Here is a 13591-nt window from a genome sequence, read left to right on the forward strand (position 1 = left end):
TTGTTTTATGCTTCAGCTGTTGTAATTGTGACAGCCAAATTTTATTAAAAGCATTCATTTGATGGAACAATATGGAATTGCCCTTAATTCAACATTGCCATATTTTTGTCCTATATTTATGCTATTTGGTATGAAATCTTTACCTAAACAGGTAAACAAATCTAAACCTGTGTAGGTAAAGAAATAAATAAATTAAATAGATGTTTTAATAGAAAATTATTTGAAAGAAATATTTCAGTTTCTCACAAATTGTGTTTGCCAACCAAAAAAGTCTGTTTTATTACACCCGTCCTATATCTCTTACTCTGAAGGGGGAACACCTGGATGTATATATATTTCCAAGTCACTTAATCTGTCCATAGGTCCATGTACCTTGTACGCAAGACTTGTCCTAAATCATTAAATGGGTTTTAATGAAATATTATACATATATGAAGGTTGAACACCATACATGTATTTATATGTGTAAAACTTTTACAGATCTGCATATATTTAGCTTGTCGTGGCATTAAATTAATTTAAACTAGGTTTCAATTTTCAGTTTAACTATGAACACCCCAGGATTACAAGGTACAGACATGATCGGCATGACAAGGAACTCACCTGACAACTTTGGTATGTGTATATGGCAGTTACTTTATTTGAACCTATTGTCAAAGGACAATACAAGTCCAGCTTATCTTAATTTCAATTTTTTACATATATTATATATATTATATATGTATCCATGGCTGATTGCAGTGTCCACCAATGCCAATCTATATTGACTTAGTCGTCTCTGTTGTCATTAAACAGTCAGAGCTCAGACATAAACAAGTCGATTTTTGTTTTTGACTTAAAGAAGTAAAAACATGTATTCATTATTAAATGTGTTTTCAATTTTAGACTTATCAGAAATTAACAGACTTGTTAAGGTCATTGTAAGGTTACTTAACATTATCTCTGTTATTTTAGACTCTCCTTCACAGTTTGCTTTAGAAAACAAAGCATTGTCTTTCAATGTTGTCATTATTTGATTTAGATGCATGACCTTTTTATAATTATATGGGTCTTGAAGTTAACCAATTTTGATTACTAATCAACTTGTAGGAGTCGATATTTACAACTTTTTGACTCTGGTAAATTATTTCTTGCTTTATAACAATATTTGACTTATTAAGTCGTGCTTTGTCTTGCGTTTAAAGGAGAAAAATCATAAAACTTGCAAATTTAGACCTAGAGTTTTATGAGTCAAAATCAGATTCAGACTTATTTATGTCTGAGCTCTGACTGTTAAAGAACATACAGTTGTTTATCATGCCTGCGAGTACCAATGATCAATTGAATTTGTTTATCATAATACATGTACATGTAGAGTACCCATAAACTCCAATGAATAACTGTTTTAATTCCTTTCCTGAAGCTTCTCTTTTGTCTCATTACTTTCTGAATGCATTGTGTATATATATTTAACACCTTATTAACCTCACCATTTTTGTGATTTTACAACGAAAATCAATCAAAGTATTAATACTATTTCAGACACTGAAAGTTTTAGTTGTTTTGTTTTCCTCAAGATTACTTTCATTTGAATTTATCCTGCAAAGTAGACATTCTTTCTAACTTGTTAATTGTCGTGAAATGGCATAAATATTCACAATTAGATAATAAAGATTTAAAATGGCTGGACTGCAGTCTGCTGTATTAATTGAATGTTCAGATGAGCTTAAAAAACATATGGATAAACTGAATACCTTTTGTCGCTTATGTCATAAAGTAATTTCGAAGCCGTATAACAAACTATCTTTTGCCAGGGAAATTTTAACTTTATTTGGCATAAATGTTGAGGGTGAACCAAAGGAAATCTTCCCATTATACTTTTGCCACACATGTGCAAGACATTTATACAGATACAGAAGTGGGACAGACATTTCATCTTTACAAACATTACAATCAATTAAATTAAAAGTTTACCTTCCTCACAGTAAAGATTGTGTGATATGTTTTATCAATGAGCCATCTGCCAAAGGTAGACCAAAGAAAAGAAAGTTGAAACATGTCAACAATGAAAATCAAGATTCCATTGACCATGAGTGTGATATATCTGAGAATATGAGCCAAGATTGGGGTCTGACAGACGAGGGAGAAATTACTGTAAATTTTGGGAATGCAAACCAAACAACTGATGTAATGCTTCTTTTAAAACACATTCAACATGTCATATCAAGCAGTAGCAAAGAACAGCATGAAGATTTCTTTTCCAAATTTTTAGATTTATTACCAACAGACAGTTTATCAGTTTTGTGTGAATGTTTAGGAAGGAAACAAAAACAATCCATTTCCAGAGATGCTGATTCTTTTTTTCTTATGTACAAAGACATGGAAGCAATGTCCAGTTTTGACATCTTTGATTGGTTGAAGAAAAGAGACCAAAGTGTCACGGCATACTTACTTGGCCTAGCTGGTTGTGATGTTAATGCTCTTGAAAAAAATCCCAGAGATGCTCTCATAGTATCACGTGCAGTAGAACACATATATTATTTATGCAGCAGAAATTTTATTTCCCCAGTATCATTCTTAGCAAACCTCACATCATATGCCATGACCGGAAGCAAGGTTGTTGTTGTTATCTTTGGAAACGCAAGTCCTTCAGGTCATTATAAAACTGTCACAAACTGGCTGAAAGATCAGGGAAGTAAACCAGTACAACTTCCATCTAATGATTTAATGAATGTATTTGATAATGAACAGGTAGTTGGCAAAACTTATTCAATTAAACCTAGCAATAAGGTACCAGTTTCTGTTATAACTAACAAAGGATTTTTAGAATTAAATATGCACTCTATTGGTAAAACACTGCAAAATGAGCTATCTCTTAAACCTGAAGTGAAACTGGATCTTCAGGGCCATAATGTCATGACGAATAAATCATCATCTGAGGAAAAAAGTGAAAATGATAAGGAAGTCAAGCTAAGAGGTGTGATAAATTGTATGATTGATCAAGTGAGTGAACTGTATGTTAAAATGGAAATTGACCATAATGAACAGCTTTATCATTTTATAGACCATGCTATTGAAGTTGTACTTGCTGAACAGCAAGACAAGGATGGTCATTTTGAAGATCCAATTGACTTAAAAGTTAGACAGGATATTGTTGAAGAAAATTATATCAAATGTGCAGCATGTGGCACCCTTAATTCAAAAAGAAAACAGAAATGTACTGGCTGTGATGAAAGAGAAGGTATCAAAAAGGCTAAACTTGACCAGAAAAACACAAAACCTGATCCAAAGAAAAAAGAAAAGATTCCAAAACTTGTATTCATTCATGATGAAGACCAAAGCAAAGTAAGCACTGTCACAACTGAGTTTACTCAATATGACCATATCACTACAAATCATAAAGGTAAACATGAATTAGTTTTGACAGACCCAGTGTACTGCAACCCAAATAGTATAAAGTCAGTCGCACTTGTACTGAGGAAAATTGGGCAGGAGAATGGAATTCATAGATATGGTGGGAACAAGCGTCATTGGACATTTGTTTGTTGTGATGGTTTGCCTTACTTAATTATTAAAAAACTGAAAGAAGAAGCTTTAGTTTGTGCCATAACAGGCTGCCATGAAACATTTCTTTCTAGGGATTTGTATGAAAAGCATTGTGAGCAAATTCATCAAGGATCAGAGAAACAGTTTATGCATGAGTTTGACTGGATGTATCTTAGAATTGGTGCTGGCCATTACGAAATGAATCTTGTTAAATCCTTTTTTGAATTGAACTGGACTCCATTCTTAGAAACTTTATGTGAAATTATGGGTTTTTGTACAGATTCCTCTAAGCAGTTTGCTAAATCATGTAAGGACCACCATAAAAGTTGGCGCCTGCTACTCATATTTCATCTGAGTTCATTACAGGAGCTTGTCCTTCCATATGTTAGAAATTGCTTGTCTACTAGATGTCCTCCAACAGCTAAAGGATTCTTGACATCAGGCATAGAGAAATACTCATACGGAAATTATCAAAATTTCAAATACATGTTAGATCAAGTTTGCAAATTCTCACAGGGAATAGTCAATTTTCGAATGGCAACTCGGAGGAACAATGCAGATTTACTGAAAAGTTCAAAATACATGACCAAGGAACTATTCCATGGCAGAAACCACCCTAAGTACCAGAAGATTGAACTATACGATACAATACAGGACCGAATGATGCCAGACAATGTCAGGGAACTAAATGACCTTTATGCATCTATTACTACAAGTGGTAACCCCTCTGCAGGTGAAGATTTAGACTTTGTTTTAGAGGAAAAAAATAAACAACTAAAGGCATGGATACCAAAAGGCATGCCAACAGATATTATTTGGCAAACAGTCTGCAGAAACAATCGTGCATTAGAAAAAATTAAAAACCACTCTCTTTCCCTTTTTGGTATTCAGTCCACCAAGTCTGTATCTAGACCACTAGGTATTGAGGATGCAGGTATCCGGTCGTTCCGGCCCCAAACCGATCCGGCCCCAGGTCAATCCGGCCCCAAGTCGATCCGGCCCAAGTCGATCCGTCCCACGTCGATCCGGCCCCAAGTCGATCCGGCCCCATAATAAAATATGAATAAACTGTATTGATTTTGGAGGAATTTGTGACACATTTCAACAGTATAAATGGAATTTTTAAAAAGTGTCCGATGATGGGTGACAAAAGGTAAGTGAAGTATTGAAGTACCAGTTAAAGAACTATTTTAAATCGATACGAAAATGAGAGTTAATGTGTCGTTGGTTGTATAGCACTTTCAACATATTTTAAAATATGAAGTTATTTTCAATGATAACTTTAACTTTGAATTTCTTGGCGATTTCATTTTGTTTAGTTCATACACAGAATATCTAAATACATATTTACTGGAACCTATAAAAATTAACTCATCATAATGACTTGATGGTTAATCAAATCATTAGTCTATAATTGGTTTGTTTATTCAACAATTATCTGATGATTGTGAACTAAGGTAATGCCACTTGTAATCACTTAATTAAATCAAATCCTGATTAATTAAACGCAAATTAACATTCCGAAATTTGAAACAAAACTATATAGTATACTGTCTCATATATAAAAACTTATATACAAAATTACAGTTTGATGATATTAAAGAAAAAAGGCAAATTAGAAACTTACCAGTATTGCATAGACGGTGTTGCCACTTTGAACATCCCTCACACTGAAGTGCATGCTGTCGAGGTCTAACATGTTGGAGACAAACCACACAAGGAAACGCCATTGTGATATTAAAAATAAAAGCATTCTGTCTTCTCTTTTCATTTATATATCTTTATTTCTGTTCCCTATAAATATATTTTTTATTGGGGCCGGATCGACTTTACATATGGGCCGGATCGACATGGGGCCGGATCGACGTGGGACGGATCGACTTGGGCCGGATCGACGTGGGGCCGGATCGACCCGAAAGCGAGGATGCAATAACAGCATATAGAACTTGCCTCCGAAGGAGCAATTATTTAGATAAAGAAAAAGATCACACTTCAATCTCTGGAATGGCCCTTGATGAAGGACTTGTAAACTTTGTACATGAGGCAACAAAGAAAAGAATAGTTATGCTAAGAACAGAATTTCTAGGAGAGATATTTGAAGAACAATCAACATTCAAGCACCCATTACCAATAACCCCGAGTGAAAGAGAGAAATTGCAAAGCTTTGGAAATATGACTATAAAGCAAATCCAAAAAGAAATACATAAAATGTTGAACAAAATTCCTGACCCCTTTCAGTTTGACTACCACAATTATATCTATGAGCAGGAGGTTGAAACCAAGGGGAAAACAAAACTTCTAAACTTCTTGGAAGAATTGAAGAGAGTCATGGAAACTCTTGACACAGAATTTGAAGATCAAATAAGGTACAATTTTGATGGTTATGCATGCCAGCTTATAGTCATATAATATTTGGTAGCATGTGATTCTGTCAATTCAACCTTATTTCTCTGATACTGGTCCATAACTATTAATAATTCCTACTGTCATGCATGTACAGAACTCGATTATTGTTACAGCTAGTATATGAAATATTGCATGATGTATGTTGTAATTGTAATATAACGTTATCTTTTTTAGATCGCATGTATATCTTAGTTTTCCCATAAGTACAGCCATAATGATTGTTGATGTGTTAATCTTCCTGATATTTTTCATTAGGAAGACAAGAATTAGAATAAATGCAAGGTATTCATATATTAATTAATTTTACATTTCACTTTTGCTAGAATACATCAATTTGGTTGATTTTCCAGAAACTACTACATGAAATAGTATAAGCTCCTGTAAAAAACACTTTTATCTGGGAAAATATTTTACCTGTGCATATGAGCATGTAGCATGTCACACAAATGTATTGTTGGTTGTACAAGTCAAAGATAAAAAGGCTAACTTAAACATTGATTTATATAGTATAATTTACAGACTATTATTTGAACTTGGAATTATTTTAATTGTGGAAATAGCATTATTTCTTGTGCTTGAAATTTTTATTGAATTCCATGTATATTCTTTATTATTATGGTCTGTGCCGTGCACAACACTTTCTATAACAAAGAAGATAGCACATTTTCAAAAGAATGTACTGTGCCGCGCACAGCACTATCTATACAAAATATGTTGTGTGGAAAGTCTTATACACTGGTAGAAACAGAATAAACATGGAATTTATCAAAATATTTTAACACAAGACATTATGCAAATTCTATAATTAAAAATAATTCCAAGTTCAAATAATAGCCTGTTCATTGGACATTATCTTGAAGCTAAACTACTTTAGAACTTTATTGACTTCAAACCCATTAAAGAATTTTATTAGTACTTATCAATTTATGTAGCACCATGAAATCAAATATTCATGAATCTCACAATGTACATGAGATGACTGTACATGTATGTCATTTGGTCCATTGTAAAGAGTTGTCTCGTTGGAAATTACACCTCATTTTTTTTTTATTTACATCTGTATATCAACTAAATTTTAATTGAGGAACATATTAAGAAAGTCAACCCAATGCATATCATAGAAAGAAATTCATTGAAAATTTTTAACATGTGCACTTAATGACAAAAAATGATGACGTATTTTTATTTTTCAATTTTTCTTTTAAAGTTACAGAAGTGAGGCAGAGAGAGGTGGAGGCTTCTAAATCTTCACAACAAAAACAACATCCATATAGATACAAAAAGAAAAAACCAGGGGTTAAAGTTGGTTATATAGACAAAAGTGACGAAAGGAAACATAAAAGGACAGCATTGGCTGCAGCAAAATCAAGAGCTGGATCCAAACTGAAGCAAATTGCACTCAAACTAGAAAAAGAACAAATATTTGATCCAGTGGACACACTTTTCATTATAAGCAGAAGGGGATCCGATCACATCCAAAAATGCTTTGGATATGGAAGTTTATACAACAAATTTATAAAAGGAGACAAACTGACTGCATACCCGCCTTTTGAAAATAGAATAAAGCCAACAATGCCAGTTATAAAAAAGGACAAAGTAGCATCTTTCCTGACACCTGAAAAAGGAGCATACTCATTTGCCCAGGGAAGTGGACAAAGCATATCCGAAGCTCAGAGAAAACAATTGGAAAATATCCATATAGCTGTTAATGAGGATGACATTTCAATGTAAGTAATATTAAAAACAAGTTGAGTAAATGAATTTCTTATTATCCCCTTTCCCCTAGATTAAAGTCAATCGTGAACCATTTCTTTAACAATACTTTATTCATTTTAGTTGAAAAGGAAACCCATATTGCAGAAAGAGAAAATATGCATAAAAGAAATGTGGCATTTAAAAGGTTGAAAGAAACCAGACATTATATATCTAAGCTCATATTTACAATAACTAAAAGAGGGACGAAATATACCAAGGACAGTCAAACTCATAAATCGAAAAAATGAGCTGACAGCGCCATGGCAAAAAATGAAAAAGATAAACAGACAACAAATAGCACACACAACATAGAAAACTAAAGAATAAGCAACACGAACCCTATAAAAAATAGGGGTAATCTCAGGTGCTCCGAAAGGGTAAGCAGATCCTACTCCACATGTGGCCCCCTTAGTATTGCTTATGTTATAACAAATCCTGTTAAATAGTCTTAATTCGGTAGGTCACATTCATGAAAGGGAAGGGGATTGTAATTACTAGGTAAGGAACATAACAGTTATTCCATAACAGTCAACCAACTCGTGATGGCGTCTATAAGCTTGACATAGAGATGAATTCAATTGGAAGTCTTGATTTCAAAGCTTCCTTGTGAGCAGCAACCCCCTATCAAGAAAATCATGATAGGAAATGCAAGCATGGGAATATCGTATCAATTGGGAGATGTATACATCGTATGCAGGTGTAAAGTATTACTTTAAATTATAATATATCTTGTCATGCATGTACACCAAACTAATCATTTTTGTTTATGTATTTCTAGTGAACAGCCTAATCAAGTTACTAAAAGAAGAGGAGAGTTAAAAAGACTTTTTTCTGAAAGGTGAAATTTTTCTCTAAATTTATTTTTTAAAATTTTAATTTCTCAGGACAGAAAAAGTGAAATAATGTGGAAAGTTCTTAACATCCTGTAATTTTGAATTGATACTGATAATTCTGGTTGATATTTTGGGTTTTAGGCAACTGCACATTTTCTTCAGTGATTTCCATTAAAACAATTTAATGTCCTACTGACTGTGAGTGTGACATCTCAACAAAATTGGACAATGCCAGTTTTAAGTAAGACAGATAGTTTCATCAATCATGGCAGTATCATATTATCTCTCCTTATCAGGCTTGTTGCAAAACTTGAAGACTCGTACAATTAACATTTGTATGTTTTATTCCTGATCATCTGATCTGTATCTGTGTCTGTTTTATAGATCCAAAACAAGGGGCAGCCGGGGCAGAGGCTGTGGTAGAGGAAGAGGTGGAAGAAGAGGTGGAAAATCTGACAATGTAAAGAGAAAATCATCAAAAGTGCTCTTGGAAAATAACAAGTATGTATCATCTGAATAAAGCATAAGTCATTGATAATTTACAGACTACTCAAATATTAATGTGTGGTTCCAGTTACATCCTTTTCATTAAAAAGGGCCAGTAGGTCGGCAATTTAAAAAAAATAAATATAAACAGTCGTGCTCCTTTTTTAGTTAATTTAAATGTTTCATTCTGTTATGAATTTGTTGCATTTTACACATAATCAATACTTCTGATTGAAATTCAGATGACAGCAATCTTGGAATTTAATTATTTAATTTCACAATCCTCAAAATTTGATCGTTTGAATATTTATTTTTCAGAAATGAAAAAAAAAAAGTTCTAGGGTCGGGGGGTTTCAACTAGGGACGGTCGGGTTATTTGGCCTTAGTAAGTGTACTTAGTTTAATAAATTATATTTGTGATAGTTATATAAGTCAGGTATTAGTGATGGATTTTACCCTGCTCTCTACACACACATACATGACTTAAATTCTTAAATCGTAATTGACAAACAATTTTAATTTGTAGCAACATGGAAATGTCAAGCAGTGAGGATAATGCAATGAGTCCTGTTTATTTATTAGAAGATGATGTTGGTTCTGTGAAATTGAGGTAAAAAGCTTTTGAGATAATTACAGATCATTGTTGTTCTCAGGTGTAGTTTTAATCCACTGTTATTTGTTTAAAATTTCACACATGCATCTTTTTCAATATGACAAATTAACAAACAAAAATATTTTAGTTCGCAGAAAATTATTTTTTGTATTTGATGTTACTTTAAACTTCTTTTTTTCCAGACCAAAGAGGAAAACAGCAAAGGTTCTTGTATATGAAGATGACAAGTAGGTATCCTATATTAAATTAAAACAATGTTCCCAATTACAGTCTTCTCAAATATTGATGTCTAGAAATATTAAAGAAATGTTTAAAAAACAAAAGAAAAAAAACCACTTGATTTCATGACCTGTTTCTATGAAGGAAATAATGGCAACATAATTGTCATCAAATGGCTAACTTATCACTGTTTATTTGACAAAATGTGTATGGTATAAGAATTTTGCTTTATCTTAGTGTTTTACTGGTTTAATTGTCAAAATCTGAACTTTTTGCTGAAAAATGATATAATTCTAATTGTAGTGACATGGAAGTTCCAGACAGCCGGGAAATGAGTCCTGTAATTGTTTTGGAAGATGTTGTGTTGAATAGTTCTTTACTAAGGTTAGCATGACAATATATGTCTTAAGATTTGTATAAGTATTTACTTTAAACGGAATTCCAACTATTATTATCAAGATACTGCTTGAACAACTCTGTATCATGTATGCCATTTTTGCATGTATCTACATCATTTCTTATTATTTAATCTTTCAATTTTTTTGGAGCAGATAATATCAATATCAATCATGTGAAAGGATTTTTTTTTCTCAATTTTTTTAAAGAAATTTTGATTATTTTTTTCTGTTGACATTTGACAAAGTTAATTGCTTTATTACAGGGAGGCCTCTGTCCTGATGGAAAATATGGATTTTTCTGTTGATCCAACTGCCAAAGTAAGTACATACATGTTGATATTCCTAATTTTGATCATTCATTTCTTGTTTCTGTCAGTTGTATCCCCATAAGAGAAATCAAATTGGATATATTCTAAATATTACAAAGGAGGAAACATATAGGCTAGGGATACCTGATGAGCATAAGTATAGGTCTACATGACATAACTGAAACACAAATTCTTTTTTTTAGTAAACTCACAATAGTTATACTAAAAACATGCAAGTTTGAATTTCTAGAAAAATATGGAAATAAATGCAGAAGAATGTATACCATAACCGGAAATATTTATCATACACTGAGCAAATCAGCTCTTATAATTATTCTAAAAGTATGCACATGGAAAATTGAATTAAAAACAAAGGGTTATGATAAGATATACTGGATTGGTTCTGAACCCGATTGATTTTAAAAGATCAAACAAGATGAGAGATTCATGCTCTATAGAGCCTCTTGTTCAATAATATTTAACTTAAGAAACAAAAAGTCCTGAATCCGATAAACAATAAAGATTAACAACTGTTATTTAAAGGAACCAACTGAAACACCAGAACAGCCAGAGGAAACACAAGAACAACCAAAGGAAACACAAGAACAACCAGAGGAAACACAAGAACAATCAGAGGAAACACAAGAACAACCAGAGGAAACACAAGAACATGAAACACAAGAACAATCAGAGGAAACACAAGAACAACCAGAGGAAACACAAGAACAATCAGAGGAAACACAAGAACAACCAGAAGAAACACAAGAACAACCAAAGGAAACACAAGAACAACCAGAGGAAACACAAGAACAACCAAAGGAAACACAAGAACAACCAGAGGAAACACAAGAACAACTAAAGGAAACACAAGAACAACCAGAGGAAACACAAGAACAACCAAAGCAAACACAAGAACAACCAAAAGAAACACAAGAACAACCAGAGGAAACACAGGAACAACCAAAGGAAACACAAGAACAACCAAAGGAAACACAAGAACAACCAGAGGACATTTTAAGTAAAGGTATACTTTGCTACTGTCTTTCATGTTGCAAGTTCATTATATTTACAAAATATTCACTCATAAATAGGGAACTGCTGAAAGATGATCATTATAAATCACATTTAAATAAACCAGTTAGTATGTACAGAAAGGAAATGTTTCAACTTCTTTACTGGACTTTCAACATTGACAGATTGAAGTAATAACACACTTTATCAGGAATATTTGGGGGACAAAATTAGTTGTGGGAAATACGGATTAATTTTTTTTTTGGTTTCAGATGATTTTGTCCTGGTGGAACTTCCCATAGAAAAAACATCAAGAACAAAGCAATTCATTGGAAAGGTTGGTAAACAGTAGTATTTTGTTAAAATATTAGACTTCACTTGTTCCAAGCTTTTGAAAGTATGAGCCTTAAAATTTATTTAAATAGATCCCTGTACTATGGACACATTAATATTCTTGTTTTGTCATGCTTGACTATATTGATTTGATATTTGGTATATATAACTTTGATAACTATATATAGATTTAACATGATAAGTTACAGATCAAGTTTGAATTTTGTTTTTTCGGGAACAATGAATTTTAACTGGATGGGGACTATGTATTGCCATGCAATACTCTCAGAATGCTGGATACTATCCAAGCTGGTCTGTGTCCATACTTGTTTTTTCTATTTATTGCATACTTAGTTTTAAAAACCATCGAAATCAATTATATTTTGTTTTCAGATCATCAGTGTATCAGAACAGACATTGATGTATCCTTTATGAAAAAAAATAAAACAGGAAAGTTTATTTGGCCAGAAGTTATGGACCAAAGTATGGTAGAAAGAAGAAGTGTAAAGAGGAAATTGAAACCTCCTGCACAAATTGCTAAGAGGCGTTCAATTGAGATGTTTTTCAGCGATATGTCATGAATGTTGTATTTATAGATTATTACATGGCTTTTTCCATATGGCCCTGGTATCAGCCCTAGACTCTCATATCAAGCCAGAGGGCTTCCAGTGCGGCGTCATGCATTTTCTGAATTCTTTATGACGTCAAAATTTTACGGGAACTTTTGTGATTTTTACTTTTTTCTACTACAGCAGATTCGTAGCTTTCTAAATTTCTTATCACTGTGTTCTCATTTTTCATTTCTTGTATGAATTTACATGCATCGTCATTTGATCTGTGAGAAAGCTCTCCTAGGCGTTTTGCTGCTTCGAATGACAACTTGTTTACAAATAGTTTTTGATTGACAGATTACTGGAAGTTAAACTCGGGGGCTTGATATGGATTTCGAGTGCTGATAACCAACCTTAACTTCCGGCTATTATTAGCCATGCAAAAACGTACATATCAGTACAAAATATGTGATAATCCAGTTTAGTGCCTTTTTTTCCAGACACTTGATATTTACTTTTTATCTTTATTATGATTATAGACTCATCACCGACTAAATATAATATATCATGTATACACCATCCTCTGATTTTTTTAATGATATCTATGTGGATGTTTTATCAGCAATATGAAGAGGGCTTGCTGCACTTCTGTGGAACATAATTGTACATATGTTTTTTTGAGTAGGCGTTAATTTGAATATTGTTTTAAGTTCATTATTACAGACATTTTATACTTTGTTTTACAATATACTAGTTACATGTTCAGTCAGTTTAAAAGCTTGATGTTACGTTACAAAATATGTTAGCTTTTTGATATTATAGAGAATAATCCTGTAACTGTATGAATATGTCTTGAATGAACCGTCCAATACTTTTTATGATCCATTAGAGCATGCACATGACATTTTAATATGTATTGCTGATGAAAAATGTTGAAATTTATCATATACATGTAGAGCCATTTTTTTTTTTAAATATTGTTACTTTTTTACAGTTATATGTTACTGTATTTATCATGTTCATTCTAATTGAATTTATTGATGTTCATTGTATTTAAAGCAAGCATTTTATAAGCACTTTATTGTTTTATATACTTTTGTAAGTCCTATGTGGTGCTTTCATTTCTCCATTGAGCTTTCCTAGCCCTATTGGC

General features: G+C 32.6%; 1 protein-coding gene across 1 annotated transcript; it reads left to right on the plus strand.

The window, feature by feature from the left end:
• Window positions 1-409: 409 nt before the first annotated feature.
• LOC143059161 (uncharacterized) lies at window positions 410-11962 on the plus strand. The gene is made up of 10 exons (XM_076232659.1): window positions 410-615; window positions 7139-7658; window positions 8465-8524; window positions 8904-9020; window positions 9532-9615; window positions 9801-9845; window positions 10141-10221; window positions 10499-10553; window positions 11087-11567; window positions 11827-11962. Exons 1-10 carry the CDS (start codon window positions 549-551, stop codon window positions 11904-11906), a joined length of 1590 nt encoding a protein of 529 aa, XP_076088774.1. The 5' UTR covers window positions 410-548; the 3' UTR covers window positions 11907-11962.
• Window positions 11963-13591: the final 1629 nt, after the last annotated feature.

The sequence above is a fragment of the Mytilus galloprovincialis genome, chromosome 14 (genome assembly GCF_965363235.1).
Source record: "Mytilus galloprovincialis chromosome 14, xbMytGall1.hap1.1, whole genome shotgun sequence".
NCBI lineage: Eukaryota > Metazoa > Mollusca > Bivalvia > Mytilida > Mytilidae > Mytilus > Mytilus galloprovincialis.

What these genes read in the sequence shown, in the direction of transcription:
- LOC143059161 (XM_076232659.1), top strand. Translation starts at nt 549, where the DNA reads ATGAACACCCCAGGATTACAAGGTACAGACATGATCGGCATGACAAGG. An exon ending in AATGAGGATGACATTTCAAT is followed by an intron (nt 7,659 to 8,464) that starts GTAAGTAATATT and finishes ATGTATTTCTAG; the next exon opens with TGAACAGCCTAATCAAGTTA. An exon ending in AGAGGACATTTTAAGTAAAG is followed by an intron (nt 11,568 to 11,826) that starts GTATACTTTGCT and finishes TTTTGGTTTCAG; the next exon opens with ATGATTTTGTCCTGGTGGAA.